This window comes from Mercenaria mercenaria, chromosome 1 (genome assembly GCF_021730395.1).
Source record: "Mercenaria mercenaria strain notata chromosome 1, MADL_Memer_1, whole genome shotgun sequence".
Lineage (NCBI taxonomy): Eukaryota > Metazoa > Mollusca > Bivalvia > Venerida > Veneridae > Mercenaria > Mercenaria mercenaria.
Genome location: NC_069361.1, coordinates 90,289,017 through 90,315,853, shown reverse-complemented (window position 1 = coordinate 90,315,853; position 26,837 = coordinate 90,289,017). Strand labels below are relative to the sequence as shown.

The 26,837-nt window shown below is 35.2% G+C and overlaps 1 protein-coding gene across 1 annotated transcript; it reads right to left on the bottom strand.

Moving 5' to 3' along the window:
- On the bottom strand, nt 1-26,650 carry LOC123530976 (ubiquinone biosynthesis monooxygenase COQ6, mitochondrial-like). Its single transcript, XM_045311753.2, has 12 exons — nt 26,427-26,650; nt 17,425-17,556; nt 16,655-16,713; nt 15,557-15,814; nt 13,171-13,278; nt 12,117-12,176; nt 9,197-9,304; nt 8,452-8,530; nt 3,859-3,982; nt 3,465-3,580; nt 572-738; nt 1-177 (listed from the first exon to the last, which is right to left on the bottom strand). Exons 1-12 carry the CDS (start codon nt 26,605-26,607, stop codon nt 145-147), a joined length of 1,425 nt encoding a protein of 474 aa, XP_045167688.1. The 5' UTR covers nt 26,608-26,650; the 3' UTR covers nt 1-144.
- Between the last annotated feature and the right edge of the window lie 187 nt (nt 26,651-26,837).

Here is a 26,837-nt window from a genome sequence, read left to right as displayed (position 1 = left end):
TATTTGAGAAAAATACACAGATTTTACTAGCACTATTTTTTACTAGATTACAAGCACTCTTGTTCACTTTCACTTAAAGTAAATTCTTATAGCTTTGTATTGCACACATAGTCTTGTAACACTTCTTGCTCTGTAGTATCTGGTTCACTTTTTAGATGCTTGTTCAATTATTTTTTCCTGAAATTGATTAAAATGCATAAAAAGTATGATATTACAAACAACTAAGTAGGATCAGACAGTACTTTTAATTTGAAACTTGTCAGCCCATTTTCATTTTGCCTCTCTTCTGTGGTAACTTTATTTTGATTCATCACACCAATACAGGTGTAGTTCTGAGCAAAATTGATGACAATTTATCACATTAAAAATACATGAATGTTACTGTAAAACAACAAAATTTAATGTCACTTTTTGACACCCACTTTTCTTACTGATTCACACACTGACACTGACTAAATTTTTTAAATTCTTGATAGTAAATACAACTGTTTAATAATTTATAATTTGCAGACCCACTTTTACAGATTACACATCCTTGTATTATATGTTTCATCAGTTCAAAAAAGATTACCTTTATTGGTGTTAAAGCATTGACAGCTTGTAAACCCAGTGAGCGAAGTAAAACAACAGGAGTAAAGTCAGTGTTGTAGAGTCGCTGTAATCCATCTATGGTACTCATTACTGGTAGCACCTTTCTCTGACGAGATGTCTCATATTCTTTAAGGTAAGATAATGTTCCTGTGAAGAGGATCAACACAAATTGTTTATAAATTTTCAACATCAGCACAACTAAAGCTATCAAGATAAACCAGTATATTGCACACTTGGTAAAAACAAGAGCTGTTTGTAAAACACATGCCCCCATGATGGCCTGGAGAAATGTAGTATGTAATTGTGTATGCTGTGGCATGATCATAAGTTAAGAAAATTTTGTGTTGAAGCTCTGGGAGCCCCAAGCTGAACAAAACTGAGAGGACAATCCAACGATGCAAACTTTATGAAGATCAATAGTGGTTTAATACAATTTTCTTGTTTTTAGGTCTGGACCCTGTTGTTCAAAACATTAACGGGATTAAACTAACAGTTGATTAACTTTTTGGGTTAGTTTTCGACAATTTGGAAGACTTGGAAAAACAAATGTATGAGTTAAGAATTATTAAATTTGAAAATTCTTTACAATAAAATCAAAACATCGTACTGGTGTTTCCCACCAAGACTAGTGTTTTGAATCAAAATTTAACCAGCGGTTAGTTTAACAGCCGGTTAAAGTTTCGAACAACTGGCCCCTGGTGGCTTCTTGAAGGGGTCATGTACCCCCATCTGAACAAAGTAGAGGTCATTACAAGAATGCTACAGACCAACTTTGGTGAAAATCCATCAAGTGATTCCTGAGAATTAGTTTATTCATTTTTCATACTTTTTAGGGCTAGTGGCCCTATATTGGGGCCGAGCAGAATATAGGGGCGCAACAGACCAAATTTTGTGAAAATCTATCAAGCAGTTCACAAGAAGATGTTATGTTGACAAAGAACCATGGCGGTCCCCCTATGCTATTTTCTCACCCTGAACCTATGGTTCAGATGAGCTAAAAATGGTGTCAATTTTTTCACTATATAATGTTATACAGTCAAATCTCTACTTCGGTTATTTCGATATCTTGAGTGGATTTTCCCGGTCCCGATTTTTGTCCTTAGTTTACATAAATCAACTACAGATATCTCGATTTTTTTATTTCGATTTTTTCGTTACCTCGACTAAATTTTCAATCCCCAACTTTAAAATTTACTCTTTTTTGACATCGGTTATCTTGAGTGGACATCAATTGTCTGCTAAATGAGGTGTGAAAAACTGCACGCGTTTGTATTTGCGCAACTGTTGTCTACCGCCAGTGGTGCAAAAACAATGTGCCGTTACTCACTCAATGATCCTAATTACAACCCGAAACCAATTGACCGGCGCTCATGTGTCATTAATTGTTTGTAAGCTGTGTAACACGTGAACTGAGTAACTTGTATTGAATGGTGCCGAAATTGAATGAATTTAATTGCATTTATAAACACCAAGAAATGAAAATTCTGTCCAACTAACATCGTATCTTTGTTACTGACACATGTATCAGATATTCCTCACGGATAATCACAAAAATAGATTAGATATATCTCTCAATATTGTCGAACTGCTGAGTCATGTCGGAAGGCGGGAGTCAAGAACTTGCCCAAGGGCCAGTTGAGCAACTCAAAAAAGGGCCCGGTAACCAAGCCAGAAGGATTTCTGAGTCGGTCAACCCCTAGAGTCCTAGAGAAGGACGTGTTTGTACAAATATACAGTTTTTTCTTTCCAAAGAAAACGTGTTTTATCTACACAAAACTTCATTACCCTACCTACTGACCTAAGTTGACCTTACTTTGGTTATCTCAATTTTTCTATGTCTCGACTTTTTTTCCTTGTTCCCGGAGAAGTCGCGATATCGAGATTTGACTGTAACTTTATTTGAAACAATGCAAACTGAAAACTAAAGCCCCACACACTGCTTTCGATGTAGGAAAGGTAAAATGTTGTAAGCATGACCACTGACCTCCAAGTGTGACCTCTTTCAGACGGTTTCGATGACACAGACCGGACACAAAGTTAAGCTGTTTGACATTTGACTTCCAAGTGTGACCATAACCTTGGAGCTAGTGACCTGGGTTGGGTACTCTACATATTGTCTTGATGAGGTAAATACTGCTTGTTTAATAAAAATCTCCCAAGCTGTTCAAAAGATACTGAGTGTACGTACACAAATTTTACCTATCTGATCATTGACTTCCAAGTTATACCCTGACCTTGGACATAGTGACTTGGGTTGTGAGGTTTGAATGTCATCTTTATGCCGTTAACAATTGATTCTAGTTTTATGAAAATCTTCCCAATAGTTAACAAGACATTGAGTGGACAAAAAGTTCAGCTATTTAACCTTTTAACTTCCAAGTGTGTTTTTGGTCTTGGATCTAGTGACCTGGGTCGTGCACTCTGCACATTGTCTTGGTATACAACAATATAGAGCGGACACAAATTTTAGCTTTTTGACCTTGGACCACCAGGGACCTGGTTTGGACTTGTAGGCTCTGCATGTCATCTTGATGCAGTTATTAACTGATGCTAGTTTTATGAAAATCTTACCTTTGGTTAAGAAGATACGGGGCAGACATGGATGAAGAACACACAGAAGGATAGGCCAATGGATGAACATGTGTGACTCCAATATATCCCCCATATACTTTGTATCTTGGGGTATAACAAAACAGAAATTTATGTGTTTATTTTATTATGTAACTTTAAAAAATACAAAATTTGGGAATCAAGAAGTGGAGGGTGGGGGTGGGGGAGGTTGGAAAGTAGATGGTAAACTGCTGATAAATTATTATTTTTATGGAAACATAACTACCAGTATTTCAGATATCAAGATCTGCCAAGTATAATACCTAGGTCACTGCCATCTTCAGAAGCTTTTGCTATGACTTCAGCTAATTTACTGACATCACCAAAACCAAGATTCACTCCTTGACCAGCAAGGGGGTGAAATCTGTGAGCTGCATCCCTACAATAAAAGCACCAATTTGTACCAATTCAAAGAAAAATGATTTTTAACAATAGTACTCGCATACTACTGATGATATAGGCATGTCCAATATAATCCAGTAACAAATCATTATTTGGTAGTACAGATATGGGTATTATCAAGTTTCACTTTGAAATCTATTCAGCAATTGCAGACAAGACATTTGGCATCACCAGCTCCATACAATACTATGCTAATTTCATGTATCAAATATGCTCCAAAGGATGTAACTCTAGACAAGAATCATATACACATACCCAATTAAAGCTACCCTGTGTCTGACATAGTTGGAGGCATGTGTAAGACCAAGTGGGAAGGAAGCTCGGCTGTTGTTTTGTACACCTGTAACGGTAGGGGGCAACTGCCTGACTGATGTTCCACCTGAAACAGTAAAACATACAAGACCTCAATCTAAGGGTTTGAAACTAAGTTTGGCAACCAGTCTCGGAATGAAATCATTCCATTGGTCAATTTCAAATTTATATTTAGATGCAACTAATTGACCAGACGCTGCCTGTCAATCAAACCAATAAATCGATAAGCGATCAACCAATCAATGCGCTTGATTCGACGCACACCTCCAGACGGTGTTAATGTAAATATTACCCTCCGACATTGCGATCTCGACATCGATAAAAAATAACTGATAAATTCGTTTTGAAAATGATTATATATACAAGTAAAACTTATTAGAAATGGTAAAAAGGTGTCAGTGGGGACTTTGCAAGTCCGATAGTCGCTTCCCAGAATGCCTATATTATTCCTTTTCCAAAACCTAAGTAAAGTTTTGAGAAGTATCTTCGCTGGATTAAGACTTGTGGACGTCCTCACTGACAATTGAAAGTGGATAAAATCGACGGAAACTAGCACATATTTGTATATACAATGGTATTAATATATCTAGCTTCACTTAATTCACATTTGACCTGGGCGCCGTGCGATAAATTAGTCTAAGTTTGGCATCGTAGGTGGCTACGAGCTACGGTGTATGTGTTCACATTAAATATGGGCATCATGCCATATTTTTTTCATTTTTTTTTTTTTTTTTTTTTTTCAGTGCAGTTTTCTTGCAGTCACCGCAGGCTTCCAACGGAACTCTTACGTGCTGGAGATGACCAATATATATAACCATCTGAAAAATGTTATGCCATATAAAGGCTGCCGCATAGAAATGATGCGGCCGCTGTAGGCCGCGCGATGATTGCTCAATATCCATGCGATTTCATTCGGTACAGTATTGCAGCAAGCAGGAACCTTGTGGCAGCTCTGCGAGTGCCGTGCGAAGGTCTCAGGTGTCTACAATCTCCGTACAATTTCTTTTAGGCACTTTGTCCACGGAATATCGTGCGTTGGCTGCACGATCAGCGCATGACCTCCTAACGATGCCTGTGCGGAGATTGTGCAATGCCACCTACGACATGTCTACGGTCTACGGGCTTTCAATTAATTCAAATATGTATAACTTTTCGCTAAACAAAGTCGTAGAGGCTGCGGAGCCCGTACGAAAATCGCATATCCATACCCCCAACCCCCTCCCCCACTGCCTCCGCAGTCACACAGAAAGGAGGATACAGGCAGTCTACGGGTTCTGCAGACACATCGTAGGCCAAAGATAAACTAGGCATTGTTGGTTTATAACAAGAAACTGTGAAGAGAAAGTGCCAAAATGTTCAAGTAGCAAAAATATGACATATAAGTGCTACATTATTCGTGCCCAAACTTTTCAGTTGCCTCGATCAACATGTACGTGGAAAGACATCGGTGAATTGAATTCTTTTTAGGTTGAAGGAGAAGGGCTATTTATACCTAAAAAGTAAATGTATCATTATCCTTCAATGCACTTTTTCCAGTTTTGCACACGGAGCATAAGTACTGATAGAGTATAAGTCAAGAAAATACAAAGAAAATATCAAACTGAATGATAAACAAATATTTTTATAATAATAAAAACACGCATAAACTTGTCAGTGATTTATTAAAGAAGCAACACAAAATTTTCAACAATAAATATCATCAGTAATTGTCGTCGTGTAGCCTTCTTCCGTCTTCTTTTGTCTTCTGAATATACATGCTTTCTCAACTAATTCCGTCCCCGAATGTCGGAAAATCCCAAAACTATCAATGTAAGACTCCTAACAGTACTTTCTCGAAATTCATCTAAATGTTTTAATGACACATAATAAGACAGAAAATTCTTGCCAATCTCTTCAGAAATATCGCGTAAAGTAGCAGCAGCAGCCATTATCGATCTAAATGTTGGAGGTTTAGTATTTTGTGGTACCACGTGACCTGTAGGCGGAGCCTGGTGTCTGGTCAATTCAATGTCGAATTTATATTTAGATGCAACTAATTTTGAAAGTAGTCAACAAAGTCACCCCTTTTATAACCCTTGACCCAAAGTCAAAATAACCCCTTTTATAACCCTTGACCGTGTGACTGCCATATTGTCCTACTGAACAACCAGTGGTAGATGTGTGGCTTGGTTTATTTATAGGTATGTCACTGATACAGTCCTTATGACAATGTTTGAAAAACAAAATGGAACTAGAAGATGCTTTTGTAGAAAAGCGCATGTCTCCCCCAATGGATAGTCATATAGGTAAGAAGTAAATAGGGGACAGGAGCAAAAGTCAAAGAGACACTGATGGTTGGCTGCAATAGGGATCATCTACTTGGCATGTCCAATCATCCTACTAAGTTTCAACATTCTGCGCCTAGTGATTCTCAAGTTATGAATTGGAAACGGTTTTCCATGTTCAATCCCCTGTGACCTTGATCTCTGATCGAGTGACCCCAAAATCAGTAGGGGTCATCTACTCTGCATGTCCAATCATCCTATTAAGTTTCAACATTCTGGGTCATGTGGTTCTCAAGTTATTGATTGAGTTTTCTATGTTCAGCCCCCTGTGACCTTGACATTTGATTGAGTGACCCTATCAACAATGCGGGTCATCTACTCTGTAAGTCCTATCACCCTATGTAATTTGAAGGTTCTAGGTCAAATAGTTCTCAAGTTATTGATTGGAAATGGATTTCCTTGTTCTGTCCACTGACCTTTAATAGAGTGACCCCAAAATCAGTAGGGATCATCTTCTCTGCATGTCCAATCATCCTATGAAGTTTCAACATTCTGGGTCAAGTGTTTTCCATGTTCAGGCCCCTGTGACCTTGACCTTTAATAGAGTGACCCCAAAATCAATAGGGGTCATCTACTCTGCATGTCCAATCATCCTATGAAGTTTCAACATTCTGGGTCAAGTGGTTCTCAAGTTATTGATCGGAAATGGTTTTGCATATTCAAGCCCCTGTGACCTTGACCTTTAATAGAGTGACCCCAAAATCAGTAGGGGTCATCTACTCTGCATGTTCAATCATCCTATTGAGTTTAACATTCTGGGTCAAGTGGTTCTCAAGCTACTGATCAGAAATGGTTTTCCATGTTCAGGCCCCTGTGACCTTGACCTTTGATGGAGTGACCCCAAAAACAATATGGGCTGTCTACTTCATAAGCCCTACCATCTTATGAAGTTTGAAGGTTCTATATAGGTCAAATGATTCTCCAGTTATTGGTCGGAAATGAAGTGTGACAGACGGAAGGATGGACGAAGGGAGAGGGCAAAAACAATATGTCTTCCCCAGTGGGGGCAGACATAAAAACATGATATTTAATTAATAAAGGTTAACCTTTTTGTTTTGACGTAAAATACTGACAAACATATCGACTGATTGCCAAATACATGTATATTAAATTCCTTTATTATCAAATATGTTTACATCTTACATCTTCAAAAATAAAATTCATTGATAAATAATAAGGTTTGGACTGAAATCTTTAGGTTTTTATAGTGATGGCAATGAAAAACATTTTTGGTATTTGAAGTTCAGTCAACTTTCTGAGCAAACATTCTGTCTTCAACTGGTCAAAAAAAAATCCCCAAAATCTTACGTGTTCGATCACGACCTAACCAGCAACTCACATAAATTCTACTTTCATTTTCACTGCAAATAGTTTTTTTGACATTGGCAAATTAAGACTGACTTATCATTCTTCTCACTTGTTCAATGTTTGTAATATAAAGAAAGTAAATAATCAATATTTGTAATCTGCCTTCATTTAGATTATGTGTTTTACTTCTTCCTAGGATGTAGCCCTTATGTAAGTAAGGTTCACTCCACATAAATTACACATAGCAAACTTCTTATCAGATTCACTTGTTACATTTTGAGTAAATGATTTAAACAGTCATATCAACTGGATAATGCAATTTACATTAAAATGCATTATATCTGGCTTGTTTCCTACACTTTTTGGCATTTCTCTTTAGTACATCATTTAAACATGTATGATCATCAGTAATGGAATTATCAGATCAAGTGCTCTTTGGTGCCTTTTAATTACCAGTGTTTCGAATTGATTATAAGCAGGAAATTTTTTACAACACTTACTTATTACTTATATAATATTGAAGATATAAATGAGATTTATACTGGAGGCCATTAAAGCAGGTTCAACTGTATTATATTCATAATGTTTTCTGTGATTAAACAGTGACCCTAGTCTGACCTTGCATAGCCTATGACCTTTATAGTACAACAATGACCCTAGTTTGACCTTGCATAGCCCTAACCATCACAGTAAGACAAAAATTTGACATATACAAATTGTTTTATTCTCTTTGGCCTACTCTGCAACAGTCTGACATCTAAATATTGAGAATAAATCACAACCTGTATTTTATGCGCTGAATTATCTTGAAGAAAAATTACCATAAATAATTACTTCTATATACCCTTTGTGCAGGATGAGGGGTTATAAAAAGAGATGACTACTCCAAGCGTTTAACTCCTACCTGGTGAAACTGTCTGGAGCAAACTCTGGAACGTGTTTGTAGCTTTCTGAGCAACTTGATTCATATCTCTATCATGCCACTACAATTACAGAAAAAACAGATTTAATTGAATTGTGTCCCTAACTGTAGGCATAACACCAAACACGACAAATGTCAATGTAACTAACAGAAGCTTTATGAGGTACAGTATAAAATCACTCTGCAGAGAACAATTTGAACTGAAATATACTTATTATATAAGATTTTATCATAGTTCAACCATGGAATGTGGTGTTCTAATAAAACTTAAGTAATATAACTAACTCTGTTTACTGTAACTATATGCAAAATTCAAAGTTGGACAAAGATACTCAAAACAGTTAGGGTCAAAAAAGCTTGGCAGCAGCATTGTGTCTGCCTGAAAGTTTAAAATTTATAACAATTAAAAAAAATTCTTTCTGACAAATATCAGACTTCCTGAGACAAGAAATTAGAATATTGTTCAACTTGCTGCCTGACATTCCCGTAAAATTCTGAAGATATCTAAATATTGATCAAGATGTACAAAAATTCATCAGTATTTCATTTTCCACCTGATGCATGTTACATGTTTTCCCCTGTGCTAAAACTAAATCGTAATGATTACTAGGATCTACCACTTCCAATAAGACTTGCCTAGGCTAACTGCAAATCTTGGGCTATATGTACCATCTGAGGTAATCTGAGGTAGTTAGGACAGCCTCACATAAAGTATGAATCAACTTACAAATGCATCATTGACAGCATCTATAAAACTTTCATCAGACAATGAGACCAGATGTTTAGCATCCTCAGGTGATGTTGTCCATATTAAACTCATAACTGTATCAGACAACTGAAATACATCAATAGATAACTTGTAAAACCAACATTAAATACATGAACATAATGGTGTAACAAGAGCTGAAAATAGAAATGCCAGATACTCAATACACTACTTAAAAAATAATCACTTTTCTTCTAATAACACTAGTGTATATATGTCTATCTTCATAATTGTTCAACATTACTGTTTGTAATTTAATTTTCTTATGAAAAACCAATATTAAAGAGTCTGAAATATTTGGAGAACAAATGTACATGCAATGAAGGTTCAAAGCATAACTGAAGAAAATACCAAATAAGTTCCGCTTAACAAGAAGCAGGCAAGTTAAATATATATCCACATGTCAATTTCTTAGTGATACCATTTACCGCATCTTTTTTTCAGACTATTTAGTATGATGTATAACATTTATTTTACATAAATAAATTTTATGTTTCATAAATCTCTCACAACATTAACTATCAGGGCTCGACAACTTGTTTGAAAGAAAGTTGTCCAGCAGGAAGACCTGCTTAGGATTTCCACATCCTGCAATTGACTTTAAGGTTCATTATTCATTTTTAAGCCTAGTGGAAACCATAGAATTTGGAATCCTTCTTGGACTATCAAGCGTCTACCCAATACAATTGTAATGCAGTCCCGTAATGAAATGGGATGATTTCTAATGTAAATAATAAATCAACTTCCTTTTTCAATTGCTGAGGTACTACAGCTTCTCCACCGCTCTGTTTTCATTGAATCTATAATATTTGGCTAAAATCATACTTGCCCTGCTGAATGAGACCACAGCAAGTTCTACATGCCCAAAGACCATTTCTACTAGTATTTATGAGCAGTCGAGTGGATTTGTAAAGCCCTGATTACAATCAAAAACACTTTTATGGAATTATTCATCAGGTTTTAGACTATTTAATTCTTAACTTTTATTCTCTGTACTTAGATAAGATGAACACAGATTTCACATAAGATGATACCAGCGTAGCTCCTCTTATACGTAATAAGAGCTGTCCGTGAGACAGCATGCTTGGTTTTTCTCAGTGCTTGACTCTGAATAAGAGCTTTGCCAGTAAAAACTTTATAAAACTTTAACCAAACAAGAGCTGTCACTAATGGTTACAAATGCCCCCACAGCGCCCTGACCTTTGACCTGGTGACCTTGACCTTTGACCAGGTGACCCCAAAGTCAGTAGGGATAGTGTACTCACTAAGTACTATCAGCATGTGAAGTTTGAAGGTCCTTGGTGCAATGGTTTGCGAGTAAAGTGCCTTCATGCAAAAAGCTAACGTTGTGACAAACGAACGAACGAACGAATGAACTAACAAACGGATGGACAGTTGAAAACTAATATGCCTTCCTTCAGGGGGCATAAAAATTCTAAGTTAAAAAGGGGCATAACTCTGTCAAAATTCAAATCAAAGTTATGGGGATTGTTTCTCCTTGTGTAGACTTTGATAGAAAATAAATGATAAAAGTTTCAAGTCAATAGTTTTGATAGTAACAGAGATATTTGACTTGATCAAAAACTTTAACCAATGCCAATGCCAGGGTGAGTGCAACAGCTCTACTTTTTCTTTGAAAATTCAAGCTAAAAAGGCCCTGCACATTCTTAACCGAATATGTGCATCATTAAATGGGTTACAGCAAATAAAACACAAGAGCACCGCCTTGCGAGTGCTGACACTCATCTGATTTTTTTTGTGTAATAGAAATATTGTCCTACCCATGATTTTCTAAGTCTAAAAAGGGCCATCATTCTTGCAAAAAGCAGGATAGAGTTATGTTTCTTGATGTTCAGTGTCCACTTATGATGGTGAAAAACTGTTGCAAGTTTTAAAGCAATAGCTTTGATAGTTTATGAGAAAAGTTGACTTAAACATAATACTCAACCAAGAAAATGATTTTCTAAGTCCAAAAGCTGCAATAATTATTGCAAAAAGCAGGATGGAGTTATGTTGCTTGCTGTACAGGGTCAGCTTATGATGGTCAACAAGTGCTGCAAGTTTCAAAGCAATAGCTTTGATAGTTTAAGAGAAAAAGTTGACCTAAACATAAAACTTAACCAAGAAATCTGATATTTTCTAAGTCCAAAAGGGGCCATAAATCTTGCAAAAAGCAGGATGGAGTTATGTTTCTTGCTGTACAGGGTCACCTTATGATGGTGAACAAGTGTTGCAAGTTTTAAAGCAATAGCTTTGATAGTTTAGGATAAAAGCTGACCTAAACATAAAACTTAACCAAGAAAACTGATTTTCTAAGTCCAAAAGGGGCAATAAATCTTGCAAAAAGCAAGATGTAGTTATGTTTCTTGATGTACAGGGTCAGCTTATGATGGTGAACAAGTATTCCAAGTTTCAAAGCAATAGCTTTGATAGTTTAGGAGAAAAGTTGACCTAAACATAAAACTTAACCAAGAAATCTGATATTTTCTAAGTACAAAAGGGGCCATAAATCTTGCAAAAAGCAAGATGGAGTTATGTTTCTTGCTATACAGGGTCAGCTTATGATGGTGAACAAGTATTCCAAGTTTCAAAGCAATAGCTTTGATAGTTTAGGAGAAAAGCTGACCTAAACATAAAACTTAACCAGGCAACGCCGACGCAGACGCCGACAACCGCTCAAGTGATGACAATAACTCATCATTTTTTTCCAAAAAATCAGATGAGCTAATAATGACTCTAAGTCATAGTTTCATATTTAAGAGCATTGTGTTCACTTCTGTTCATAATAAAATGGTTACTGATCAGGAAAAGTTCTCTTACCATTGCCAGTGACATTTCAACAATTAAGTTATTCACAAGTAGCAACAAAACGTATACTTACAGGTAACATTGCTATAGGACCTGTGGGTAAAAATCTCTGCCAGGCAACATTGTTATCAGTCTGTTGAAAAATTATGTAAATGGTTACAGTACTTTATAAAGATAGAAAATATAGACACTAAATCATATGAATATATGTAACTTTAACTTCTATTATTTGTAGTACTTGTAGAATATTTGCAATATTAATGATGAAGATACTACAAAATTGTAAATGTGTTCATAGGACAAAGATTCCACTTTGTGATGTTAGGACACAGAAGTGTGAATCTTGTGAGTAGTGGCACTTTAACAATAGAATCTTAAGACTGAATCCTAATGGATGCGACCTACATTTCTGAGCTAGGGTCTAAGTCTTGCACATGACATGGTGAATATTTGTGCTCATTTATTTAAGGTTTATCCATCTCTGCAGAAACAATAGGTTTATGATGGCTCTAGATCCCTCATTAGTTTCACAACTCAATCAGGTAAAAGAAAAAGAAAACTAGCCTCAGGTGCTATGATTTTTTAACAATTGAATGAAGTGAATAATCTTAGTAACTCACTTATTTGACCTAGTGATCTTACTGATCTAGTTTTTTTCTTCAGTTATTCGACATAATGATTTAGGTTTTATTCCCAATTGTATCACCTTGTGATCTAGTTTTTGAGGGTCCCATATCACAAAGTTTTGAAACTGACATAGATTTCATTTAATATAACATTACAGGTTTCATGTAAATCAGGTACAAAATAAGACATCCTGGGTGTTAAGGTTTTTCTATGATTTGACCTAATAACCCAAGTTATAACCCTTGTTGACCCAGTTTCAACTTGGCCCTGGTTAAATTAAGACTAATTAAAACTGTGGCATGTGCAGAGTTAAAGAGGTTTTTCTATGACTTGACATAGTGACCTAATTTTGATCCCGGATGGCCCAGTTCTGAACTTCACCTAGACATCAAAAGAACAAACATCTTGATTAAGTTTCATGTAGTTCAGACAGAAATTGCGGTCTCTGTGACTGTTAACAAAGATTTGATGGAAGCCTGAAATAAAACATGGTATCTCACCCCTAAAATATTCAACACTGCTACAACAGCTTTCTGGTTGTAATTGAAGGACAGTGTGTGAAAATTTGCTGCTTTCCTTACAGAAGAATTGAAACCATCAGATCCAATCTGAAATGTAAAGACAACATAAATAACCATCATACAAACGTAAAACTTCTGTAGGGAATAACATCTCAAACATTTAATCTTATATACATATAATACAAATGTACAAATCCTAGCTAAAAAGATACAACAATCCACTGGCTCATAAAATCTCAGCTGATATTGAAGAACAGTGCTTTCCATGAAGTAATCTCTTTCCATATTTATCATACTGTGCCAAACAAGTGTGCTTGACTATTTTGATGCTGGACAGTGAAATTAGGCACACCTGAGGAAGCTGGAGCCATCACTGGTGTTTAATGGCTCCACTGTGGATGAAGATTACCAGTATTGGACAAAAGCTCAAGTCTGTGTTAAATGTATTTAAAAATAACAGAGATAGAGATAATGTATATCAAGACTTTAAATAAGTATAAAAGGGACATAATTATGGAAATAATTCTGTAAGAGTAATGCACCATGTGTCATATCATGTGACTAATAATGTGGAACAACTAAGTTAAGTTTGAATCAAATTTATTCAATGATAACTGAGATAGAGCAAAACTTTCATCACAATTTGAACCTCAAATAAGTAAAAATGAGACAAAACTCGTAACATATTGGTGCCAGTACTATGGACCTTTTGTCAAATGATGCGGGTGGTGATGTGGAACAACCATTTTAATTTTGAATCAAATCCATTCAGTTACAACTGAGATGTGGTGAAAAAGCATCAAAATTAAATGAAATTCTAAGTAAAAAGGGGACATCACTCATGATATATTTGTGCCAGAGTTATGCACCTTGTGTCATTTGATGAGGCATAAAAATAAATAGATCGGCAACTTGAAAGGCATATAGAGCAAATCTCACCAACATCCCGTGACAACTGAACGAGATCTCGTTTACCGGAAGTAACGCGTTCTCCACGCGCCATTTTGTATGCGAAAGCAATTATTCAATAATAAAGTAAATTAATTATCACTGTATGACCACGCTTCTTTTGATGGTAAGTAACATGTACTCTGTGTCTTAAGACTATTTCACAATAAACTAATGTTGTTTTAGAAGCTAACATGTATTTTAAATGTAGTTTTAAAGGTTCCATGCTCGCCGATGTTTCTTTTTACTAAGATAACGCCGATTCACGCTCTGACACGAGATCACATGAGATTACCGCCAGTTGCCATTCTGTGTATCTTATACTTCTTTGGATGAGGATGGTGACATGGAAAAACTTTTTTAAAAGCTTGAATCAAATTCATTCAGTAATAACAAAGATATAGCAAAAGTGCACCAAAATTAATCGGAAATTTTAAGTAAAAAGGGTGAATATTTCATGAAATAATGTTGCAAGAGTTATGGCCCTTGTGGCATATGATGTGGGTGATCATGTGGTATAACTATTTTATGTTTGAATAAAATCCGTTTTGTAAAAATAGAGTTAGAGAGAAAGTGCATCAAAATTAAACTAAAATTCTAAATAAAAAGGGGGCATAATTCATTAGAAATTGGTACCAGAGTTATTGACCTTGTATCACATGATGTGGGTGATAATGTGGATAGACTATTTTAAGTCTGAATCAAATCCATTTTGAAATAACTGAGATAGAGTGAAAGTGCACCAAAACTTTAACCTGAAATTCTATGTAAAAAGGGGGCATAATTCATTAGAAATTGGTACCAGAGTTATTGACCTTGTATCACATGATGTGGGTGATAATGTGGATAGACTATTTTAAGTCTGAATCAAATCCATTTTGTAATAACTGAGATAGAGTGAAAGTGCACTAAAACCTGAAATTCTATGTAAATTGGGGGGACAATTCATGAAATATTTAGATGAGAGTTACGGACCTTGTGCCATATGATGTAAGTGATTATGAGAAAAAATTATTTTGAGTTTGAAGCAAATCCATCAAGTAATTACAGAAATAGAGGAAGTGCCTCAAAACGTTAACCAAGGTGTTGAGTTGGATAGCTCTCCATATACTTCATATAGTCAAGCTAAAAATGCAGCAATTTGTAAATATCCATTTCATATGTGTCTAGGTATATATGTATAAAGGAAAGGTCATGTGCTTTAGGACAAAGGTACACCTCCAACGTACAAATCAAACTTATCAAGGACTACTTAGTCTTCAAAATCTATCATTTATATGCTAAAAACAATAATTCCAGGTTAAGTTAGTATATAACAAAAGGGAAATAAAATAAACCCTAAAAAAATGTCTGAAATATGATGAGAGAAACACATTTGATTTCAACATTAGCACAGAATTTTTATTCTTATTCTTACCAAAAGTTTTGTTTTAAGTGTCTGTCCATTATTAATAAATAATTTGACCCATGCATTACTGTCCATATCTTTAGTAACACCAGGTACAGCAATATTCTCCACTCGTGTATTGTACATCACTTCAACTCGGTCCTGAATTGTATCTAGGTTACGTGTAAGAGCTTCTTGTATGACATCATTTTCTGCTACATATGCCAGTTCATCTGCCATGTCCTCTTGATTGAAGGTAATCAGTGAATTTGAACAAGATTCCCAAACCTGATTTAACAAAAAGATATAACACCTGAATATAATATCTAAAACTGAACAAGATTCCTGAAAAATTAAACTCAACAGCAGGCACCTACCTAATGATATATTCTTGGGAAATTTAATGAATTTCTAAAACCCAAGGCGTTCTTGGACAAAGGTAACCTAACTTCTATTTGGCATATCAAAATCAAATCTTAGTTTATACATATTTTCAATCTTCTTTTATATATAATAGGAACTAAGACGTCAATTATTTTTCATATTGATGTGCAAATTTCGTATCAGCTGTATGATAGTATTTGTCACCTTAGTACAACAAGTGGGCAAGTGCTTCTATTATCCATTTTTCGTGCTGAAGTGGTGACCTGTGATACTGTTTTAACATGATGTCATATTAAAATGTCCATTTACGGTGATATTCTACTTTTACTCAGGCTGAAGAAGAAATTTGTATCATCTATATGATAATGATAATTGTAGATGTGTTTAAAACGAAAAGATTATTCAAGAAATATGCATTTGTTCATTCACGAACTAATAATTAATATTGCTTTCATGAAGTTGCACAATATCTCTGATGCAGAACTGTGCATATTTCTCAATACAAAGTTAATAACCTATAAAAAATTCATGCAACAGAACTACAATATTGTATATATCCCATTAATTCAACATGAGCACAACATGATGAACAACAGCTCATTTGAGTTGTTTCTGCTCCTCTGGTTCCAAAGGACCAGGATGAGATATTGCGGTCTTGTGGTGTCCATCGTCACTACTGTAGATAGTAAAATATTTGGAATGGTTCTATTTTTTGCGTTTTTGTTGATTCAAGTGAACACAAACCTGCATTCTTAATACTTTCTGGCATCTCATCTCTTCAATTTCGGACCAAACATCACATTCTGTAAACATAAAAATAGCTAGCTGGTGTTTACTTTATAACAAACAATTCAATTCAATTAAATATTTAAAAGTGGTCATAACAAAAGTGGTATACAACTGATCTCAGTTTTATGAAAATCTTCCAAGTAGTTTAGACAATAAGGAGGTTCTTTGACCTTTGACCCCCAAGCTTAGCATGACCTTGACCTGCACATCATCTTAATGAGGTTAACCATTGATGCTAGTTTTACAAAAAATCTTCTTTGCAGAACTTTAAGAAGATAAGGAGCAGACACTAACTTATGCTATTTGACCTTTGATCGCGAAGTCTAAGTTTTTACCTCAAAGTGTGACTTTGACCTTTGACCTTGTGACCTTGGTTCCTTGTTTTAGGATTTTTTCCCAGCAGTTAAGTAGATAAAAAGCAAACACAATGGATGGACAGATGGACACACCAATGGATAGACTGGCCGACATATGTGACTCAAATATATCCTCATATATTTTGCATCTAGGGGAATAATAATTGTGCATCTTTCACCACATTGAACTAATATGCAAATTAGAGTTCAACAGTATGTCAACAGTAATTCTCAACCTTATAAAAGTTCTAAATAACAAAAAGATAATCTTTCATATCTTAATTTTATATTTTTTGCATCTGGAGTAATTTTTGATAAGTTTGAGAAAAGGTTTACAGTAACTTTTCAGAAAGAGTGATTTTAACTTACTTTCAAGCAGCTGTATTGTTGCAGGACTAAGTGTACATGTTCTGTTGCCATAACTTTCACTCAAAATCAAAGTTTTCTTAGGAGCAGCCTCCAGCAAAACTATTTTCTTATTTTGTAGTAAACTCTCATGACCTGGAATAAAGTTTTTGGTAAACAAACAACTTGTACACAAACAACAGACTGGAAACAAAATGTTTCCAAAAACATTGCCAAATGGAAACTCTTTTTGCAGGAACTGAAGCTAAAGATATTGATACCCAAACTGACTGAAGGCAGTACAAGTTGAAGTAATAAATAAATTTCACTTCTTTCATTTTAATAATACTCAATATCTTCTTAAATTTCAATCTATCTCACGCTCCTCAAGCAGTAACCCCGATTCACCATATAGTGACAACTAGTATGTCAACAGCAACTGTTAGACATAACGCCCATTACTTAGTTAATTATCTAAAATGTTATTAGCATAAATTGATAAAACGGTCACATGCATTATTGCCCTGAGAAACGTGTTTGTTAACCACCATTCAGCTTATAATACTTAGTAAGGTAGCAGAAGTAAATTATCTATTTGGTTAGTCAATCAAGCATCATAAACCTCCTATAAATTGTGTTTTACACACCTTTTGAAGAATGATGCATGTTCTAAAGTACAAGCATGAATTATCAATAATAGACACGAGACTGGTACAGATGTAGACAGTGGACTGTTCGAAGCCCAAGCGCTGATACATCAAAACGTGCATCAAAACAAGACTTGCATCATTTGCAGCACATATATCTGTTGCTCTGATGACATACTGTAGTGGAATTAATATCTGACATAGCTAATTGTTTACATTTGAAAACTGTATCAATGCCATGTAAAATTTTATAAACTTGTAACATGTCAGTCCTAACCTCCTTTACTCAAGTGTTTGTTAACCTAATTTTTGTTTGACTGTATGACCACAAACAATACTAGAGGCCCTTGAACAGGCTGATCACTTAGCCCAATCAGGCTTAAATTTATGAAAATAAGTATGAAATTATGGCTTTATCGCATACAATGACTGTGATTCTTGAAAGTCCTAAAATTGGTACATTTTGGCTAAATAAGTACATTTATGAGAAAAACATCTATAAATATTATGTTGTTTTATGTGCAGATAAGCTGGAAAATTACATATTTTTCGCATATAAACTTATAACAACTAAACAATGATATCTTTGCAAATTCTGAACCGATTCACTCAATTTTTTCAGTAGGTCGCCATCTTGACTTCCGGGTTATGTTACAAAATTTGGGACTATTCTGAAATGCATATATCATCAGCATCTTATTGTTTCACTAATTGCTACAGCAGTACAGTCTACATAAAAAATATTGGACTCCATAATTTTTGTAAGCTGATGAATAGGGCAGTTGATTTCCATACCCCGGTACAGTAAATAATTTGGGCACATTCCATACTAATTAGTAAACAAAAGTGTTACTGAAGATATATGCATTTTAGAACAGTTGTAAATTTTGTAACATAACCCAGAAGTCAACGTAGCGGCCTATCGAAAAAACTGAGTGAATCAGTTCAGGATTTGCAAAGATATTGCTGTTCTAAGGCTAGTTGTTATAAGTTTATGTGCAAACAAGAGTGCCAGAATGTCACAATATATGCCCGTCACAGCAAATTTCTTTACACTAGCACCTGTATTTGCAAATGGAATTTTAATTTTCTAGTTGTTTATAATGTTTGTTTTTTTTAGAAATTATTGTAATTCTTTTATTTTTTTAAGTCCACAAAAAAATCCTTACCAGGTAGAGATACCTTAAAATACACCCAAAATTTGAAAGTAACATCAATGTTGTACCACAGAAAAGTGGTCTTGGTTTCTCCCTACGGTCAATTATAAAAAAGTTACAATGTAAGTTATTTATAGTAACAACTAAGGGAAGTTAATCTTTAAAGAGAAAAAAAAAAAAAAAAAAAAAAAATCAAAAAAAAAAATCAAAAAATTACAAGTCCATAAAAAAATCCTTACCAGGTAGAAATAGCTCAAAATACACCTTAGAATTGGATGTAACATGCATGTTGTACTACAGAAAAGTGGTCTCGATTTTTCCCTACGACTTGTAACGAAAAAGTTACAATATAAGCTATTTATAGTAACAGCAAAGGGAAGTAATTCAAAAGAAGGGACCAGTGCATGACTTCCCGTCTCATGATGGTGTACAATTGTGCCAAGTTACATCAAAATCCCTCCATGCATGAAGAAGAAATGCTCTGGACAAAGTCTTTCTTGTATCTGACCTTTGGCCTCTAAGTGTGACCTTGACCTTAGACCTAGGGACCTGGTTCTTGCGCATGACACTCCGTCTCACGCTTGTGAACATTTGTGCCAAGTTGTATCAAAATCCCTCAATGCATGAAGAAGAAATGCTCCGGACAAAGTTTTCATTCTTGTATCCTTGACCTCTAAGTGTGACCTTGACCTTACCCCTAGAGACCTGGTTCTTGCACATGACACTCCGTCTCATGATGGTGAACAATTGTGCCAAGCTACATCAAAGTCCTTTCATGCATGAAGAAGATATGCTCCGGACAAATTTTTCATTCTTGTATCCTTTGACCTCTAACTGTGACCTTGACCTTAGACCTAGGGACCTGGTTCTTGTGCATGACACTCCGTCTCATTATGGTGAACAACTGTGCCAAGCTACATCAAAATCCTTCCATGCATGAAGAAGATATGCTCCGGACAAAGTCATTCTTGAATTTTTCATTCTTGTATCCTTTGGACTCTTAAGTGTGACCTTGACCTTAGACCTAGGGACCTGGTTTTTGCGCATGACACTTCGTCTCATGATGATAAACAATTGTGCCAACTTTCATCAAAATCCCTCCATGCATGAAGAAGATATGCTCCGGACAGTCATTCTTGAATTTGACCTTTGACCTCTAAGTGTGACCTTGACCTTAGACCTAGGGACCTGGTTCTTGCGCATGACACTCCGTCTCATGATGGTTAAAAACTGTGCCAAGTTTCATCAAAATCCCTCCATGCATGTAGAAGATATGCTCCGGACAAGGTCTGTGGACGAAGCCCGCCCGCCTGCCCATCCGCCCGCCAGGGGCGTTCCCATAATACGTCCCGTTTTTCAAACGGGCATATAAAAAAGGTAATTTTCCAGCTGCGCATATAGCAACATAATTTTTAAAATTATAAATGTATTACAGTAAATCTCACTTATAAGGAACTCGGATATAAGGAACACTCGGTTATAAGGAACAGTTTTCAATTCCTTCTTTATTCAATGTAAAAATCCTCAGTTATAGGGAACTCGGTTATAAGGAACACTCGGTTATAAGGAACACTTTTTCCAGTCCCAAAGTACGAAATTCAATGGAAAATACCTCGGTTATAGCGAACAGAAATAAAGAATAAATATAATTGAAAACCGGTAATAAACAGCAGAATCGCTGATGACGTCAGAGTAACGCCAGCACTATCACAAATTATTTCAATTCTATGATATTCATGGATACGATAAAAAGAAAATACATAATAGCATCATTTTGATTTACATTTACCAAATACTAGAAGATAGTAGACTTATATTTACTCAAACTTATGTACTAGATCTACATGTATTAGGGTATTTCATGTTAACAATAGTAAACGAAAATCAGTCACGGTCACAGTCACACTATCCTAAACAAATGTGCTTATTAGGCGTGATTAACAATGGCAAGTTTACTAAATTTCCAAATGTAAAAAATAAAGCAGGTGCTAAAATGGACAGTAGGAAACTATAGGTATAATTTACACTTTAATCCTATGTATGACGCCGTTGTCGAGTCGCAATACACTGAATGTCAAAACACCCTACTTTGGAATCTTAATGGGTAGTCTAATTTAACATTTTTGCAATAAAATATTGAACATTTATTATATATTAGCATTGATGCCTAGTCACAGATCACGCAGTCGAGCAAGGTAAGGGGAGTAACTGCAACATATCTTATAGTCATGATGAAGCGCTCTCTAAAAACCGACAAAAAATAACACAAATTACGGTCATTCTATAGGCATAGGAAATAGAGATCAATATAATTGCACCTTTACTAATCCTACCAGGTGTTCTGTATTACAAAAGTGGATCTATTGTGACATTTTGATACAAGCAAAACTGTATTATCTGCACTATTATTTACCTACTGGTACTTCGTTTTATTATTGGCTTGTTAAAAGTTAATTTTTTACCATATGTTAGTTGACAGAATCATAGGAACCATGTCTTGAGGGGTAAATCAAACACAAATGAATAAATCCTTAATGATTTTGTTGTGCAAAAAAGTATGATATTGTGTCTTAAACAGTTTTCATTTTCCACTCAATTGTGTAATTGCAAGGGAAGTAAACTAATAGATCTCTACTTATAAGTTATAGCCCAAGGCAAGAGTTGTCATTCTTTGTGGATCACAACTTTAAATTAAAAATTAAAACTTCTGTTATTGATATTAACAAAACTATCATAAACTTCACATTTGTGAAATTATTTTTGGTTATTTCAAGGATTTGGAAATTAATTTCTAGACTTTATTTAATGTAATTCTATCACTGAAAATTTTAGGGCCTATCTCTACATTCTAACCGACCTACATTTTGTCTTAGGGTTTAATGCTGTGTCGATCTGATCTCAACAGTATCTCAGCCATATACACGCAAACCTTACCATCTTTCCAGTAGGGGTGTAACGATACATCGAACTATCGATGCATTGCGATACTAAGTGTCCCGATAGCATGCATCGATAGAAAAGTCACGATCCAATAACAATCGCCGATAGTTCCTTCAACAATCGATAGGTTCGATAGTTTTGAAATTTTAGTAAATACAGAAATAATTTATAATTTATAAACCAAGAAACAGAGCCAGCTTTCATTTGCGCCTCGGAAAATGTTTACGTCTCCATTACCCTCACGGAACTAAACTACCACAAAGGACTGGGAAGTCTGGGAGATAATTAATAAATTTAGTTTAGTAGAAAGAAGGCTACTTGTATTATACAGCAAACTGTTCGGTAGGGCCCTTCATTTAGTGCTGGTACACCTTAATCCGATCCGTTAATTTTCGTCTTTTTCGATGCTTTGGGTTATTAAACATGTTGACATTCCCAACAAAATGGTCTATTCGTTTGAGTATACCTTGCATAGGTTTATTGTTTTACTTATTGTTCCAATGCCAAGGAAGGCAAGAAATATTTAATGTTAGAATTATTTCTGTCCGTTTCAGTTATACAAACATCTCAATGTGTGTTAACAGCAATTATAAACAGTTTCGTCTCTTACACTCAGTAACAATGCCAGTTGGTAGCTTTACTGTATAAAATATGATGGCCGATAACTATTGCAATAGTATTGCAATAGTAACCTGCAATAGAATAGTATCACAATAGTTTTTAAGCAATATCAATAGTATTGCAATAGTCAAAATTGGCCTCAATAGTCACCCCTACTTTCCAGAAAAGAACCTGTAATAGACTCGAAACATTCTTACATAAAGATTCATGGTCGGTCCGGAGTGTGAGAGTGAGCCCTTTTCAAACGTTAGTCAAATAGTGTTCGCTGTACAAATTGTGTTCGTTATACAAACCTCGGTTACAAGGAACTAGTTTGCTAAACGGATATAAGGAACCTCGGTTATAAGGAACAATTTTTATAGGTCCCAAGCTGTTCCTTATAAGCGAGGTTTACTGTATTTAGTCAAAATGTACCAAATTTAGGACTTTCAAGAATCTCTGTCAAGCCATTGTATGTGATATGGCCATAATTCCACACTTCTTTTTATAAATTTAAGTCCCAACTGTCCGATTGGGCAAAAATAGCTTGATTGGGCTTTTAAGCCAGATTGGGCAATGTGACCAGCCTGTTGAATAAGATAAGACCTTGAATTTACCCGTCAAAAGTTTTTTCTTTGGCAATTCTTCAGTTAGTCCAAATAATTTGACGTCAGAACTGATTCCGAGATATTTTCGTGATAGGGCAGAATCCCTCTCTTTACGTCAAAACTAGTAAAGACCTTTTCTGTGGTGAATATATATTTAGGTAAAAACACGATCAGACAATATACTTGAACGACGAAATCATAAAAATAAATAAAACTGAATCATTTTATGGATTAAACATAACAGTAAAACATGTTAATAAAGCGTAAACACTATAAGGCCTAAAAAAAGAGGTTTGTTTCTGGTTACAGCTCCAAAAAAAGTATGGGTCAGTAGGTAGGCATTTTTTTTTCAATAGGATGTGCCTTTCGACATAAAAAAAACTCCAACATTTATCATAAAGAATGAATTTATTTCCAATCAAAGACAGATTTCAACGAATAAACCTTTTGAAAATGACAATGCTTCAGTCATAATCATTGAAGGAGAGTTCCAAATGGTTCTTGATGCGACCTTACGGCTTACCATGCATCTTGCTTCAAAATTTGCTACCAGTGCTTCGTTTTTGTTGTGACCAGGCTGACATAGTTTGAACACATCGTAAATAGTAGCAGTATTATATATTGGTTTGATAAAGTTTTTGTTTTCTTTGCAATGCACAAAATTCTAGTTTTATTGCCAGCAGCGTCGATATAAATGATGATGAGGGCGCCGCCATACTGTTCCGTTGTCATGGTAGGTATAAATCCCATACGGTAGTGTATAGTTCTGTCTCGTTCCCGCGATGCTTTGCGGCACTCCTCTGACAGATAACAGCTAGGTTGGTTATTTTTCATTTTTTTTTAGGGGGGGGGGGGGGGGGGGGGGGGGGGGGTCCTTAAAAACGTTACGGTCGGCGGTAAAAAACGATGGTCGGTCGGTAAACCAGAAACAAATATTAACCTATTTTTTTTAGACCTAATGTTTCATTTTGGCTACCTTGCCGTATTTACATGTCCGCAATTACACTTGTAGTGCGGCTGGTCATTATCGATCAGGTGAAATGAATCGGAGCCATGTAAAATTTGTGTAAACTTCATGGTGCATTGTTTAAAACTGTGTCAAACTTGTGTTTTGCTGTTTATTCCATAAACATCAATTGAATGGAAGGATAAAATGGATATTCTTTCCAGGTATCTTAAAATTTTACTAATTTTTGCATTTTATTTGTTAAGCTGCGATTTAAAAATCGCCAAATTTCACCGCGGAAGGTTCAACACAGAAAACATTCTTCCTATGTTGTATACTGGGTATACCAATTACCGTGAGTCTTATATTCAGTGAACTCTAGTATTTATAACAAAATGATTGTTTGAAAGGATAAATTTTATTCTGTTTAATTAATTTATATTTTAGCTCAAGACTTTTGGCAAAAAAATCGTCAAAACCCCAGAAAAAAAAGTTCCATTACTGTCATTCAAAGAACAGAGGTGGGGAATTTTAGCATTTTCATGCATATACCTATTACCGTGAATTTCAACCTCAATCTAGAGAAGTTGTTAATTTGATCAAAGACAACGAAAGCATTTCTATTTTACAATGGGCCAAACTAAATATGAAACAAATATGGCAGAAATAAGCAAGTTTAATGAAAATTTGTGGAGAAAAATTGCAAAGATTAACCATAATGACCAGTCACTTAGCTAAATTCCTTAATTTCTGGGATCAATGTGAAATAAAAAGAAAGACACTCCAATTTTCAAAAATAGTTTTGCTAAAAATCTGAGCACATTGAGCATGAATAATGAGAGAAAAATTGTAAAGGAATTTTCATGTTAAGTGTCCAAACAGGATATTCACGGTAAAATGTATATCCCGGTAATTACCCAGTATATCGTCGCACCACATAATTTTACGCACACCTATTTCGACGCCATTTTTGTTTTGACCTCGTTCTCGATTAACTTGGGGTTTCCGATGACGTAGTAACTCGGTGTAATGACAGAAAACATCATGGTTAATTTTACCGATAAAAAAGTTGGAAAGTTTAGGATATGAAGATATTTATCAAGTTACATTTACCCTATACATGATTTTTAATGTTTCTACTAATGTAAATTTTCATCCATTTTAAAAGCGTCACTGTGGAAGCTTAGATTAAAAAAGTTACTGGAAATGTTGTTGTACGTCTGCAGCCGACTTTGGTGCTATCAAGGTCACATCACTGCCATGTGACATATGTAGTCGCACTATTTTATGCACTGTTTTGGAAGGTGTACGGATTATATATCAATGCGATCATTTCTACTCACTTCATTTTTTTTTTCTCTTGTCAAGTAGGCTGCGAACACTGGGTTCATCTAAAGTTTTGTATAAAACAAAATGTACCCAATTCCTCTGTAAACACTGCAGTCCAGAAAAATGAAAGAAAAAACAGGAGACAGTGTGTATTAAAAAAGCAGAGTGATTATTTATGTTCTTAGCCCCTTATGTTCGTGAATGTTTAAATGTTTTCAGATTTATTTATATCATTTGGCCTTGATATTGATGATCTACTTGCTTCTGCTTTTGTGTCAAGTTATATTGCAGCGTCCATGACAGTTATGGTGTAGCACATTACTTACAGTGATTGCACAAATATTTAAGCCAATCAAAAGCTTCGTAACAAGTATCATGTAAGATGCGTTGAAATAGGTGTGTTAGAAAAAAGTATGGCCGACCACACTAGTTGTTGTTTACCTTTTGATTTCTGGCAGTCAGTTGTTTAGAATAAGATGTTATTGGTATGATTCAATGCATAAAAGGTTTGTGCACATGCAACATCTAATAGAGTCACGTATGTTACTGAATGAAAAAGCGCGGCCATGTTGCTTGTTATGTGCGTCGAAACTGGTGAGTCTGGGATACATGGAGGAGAGATATTGACCTATGAAAAATTACCACAATATTGCGACTAAAGTACAATTAGTTGGACTATTCATCAGTATGATATTTTCAATTTTCAGTCTTAACCTTCATATAATAAATGCTAAATTTATTTATATGATATCATTGAAATGGAGGCTGCAAACAAACCAGTTATTGGACAAACCCATACCCAATGCACAGGCCATTGCTGCTCCTACCATTCCTCCACCTGATATAACAATATCTGCCGTTTGCTGTTCTTCCCCATGATTTGTCTGGTAACATCTAGAAACTGCCGGTCGAAGAAGTCTTAACTGTTTCACAGTGGCCAGGCAAAGGCAACATTTCTGGCTGAACAATTTTGTTGCCATATTTTTTATTAAGAGTAGCCTCCCTTGACAGCAGAAGTAATTTCTTTACGAATGTCGAAAGTCATTGTCGTCTTCATTTATATTTTTTTATAATTTGTTTCTTTTACGTATTGGAATAGCGCTATGATTGATTGTAAATCTATAAAATGTAAAAAAATGATGCGCCTGTGTCTAATAAAATGTTTTTTCTCAATTTTAATAATTTTGGTATAATTTACGGGCACTTGTTA

Bases quoted from the DNA above. Each gene is read 5' to 3' on its own strand.
- LOC123530976 (XM_045311753.2), bottom strand. From the start codon at position 26,607: ATGGCAACAAAATTGTTCAGCCAGAAATGTTGCCTTTGCCTGGCCACT. The intron at 12,177-13,170 runs GTGAGATACCAT...ATTTTTCAACAG, and splicing joins CAGTGTTGAATATTTTAGGG to ACTGATAACAATGTTGCCTG. The intron at 178-571 runs GTAATCTTTTTT...AATCAATTTCAG, and splicing joins ATGCTTTAACACCAATAAAG to GAAAAAATAATTGAACAAGC.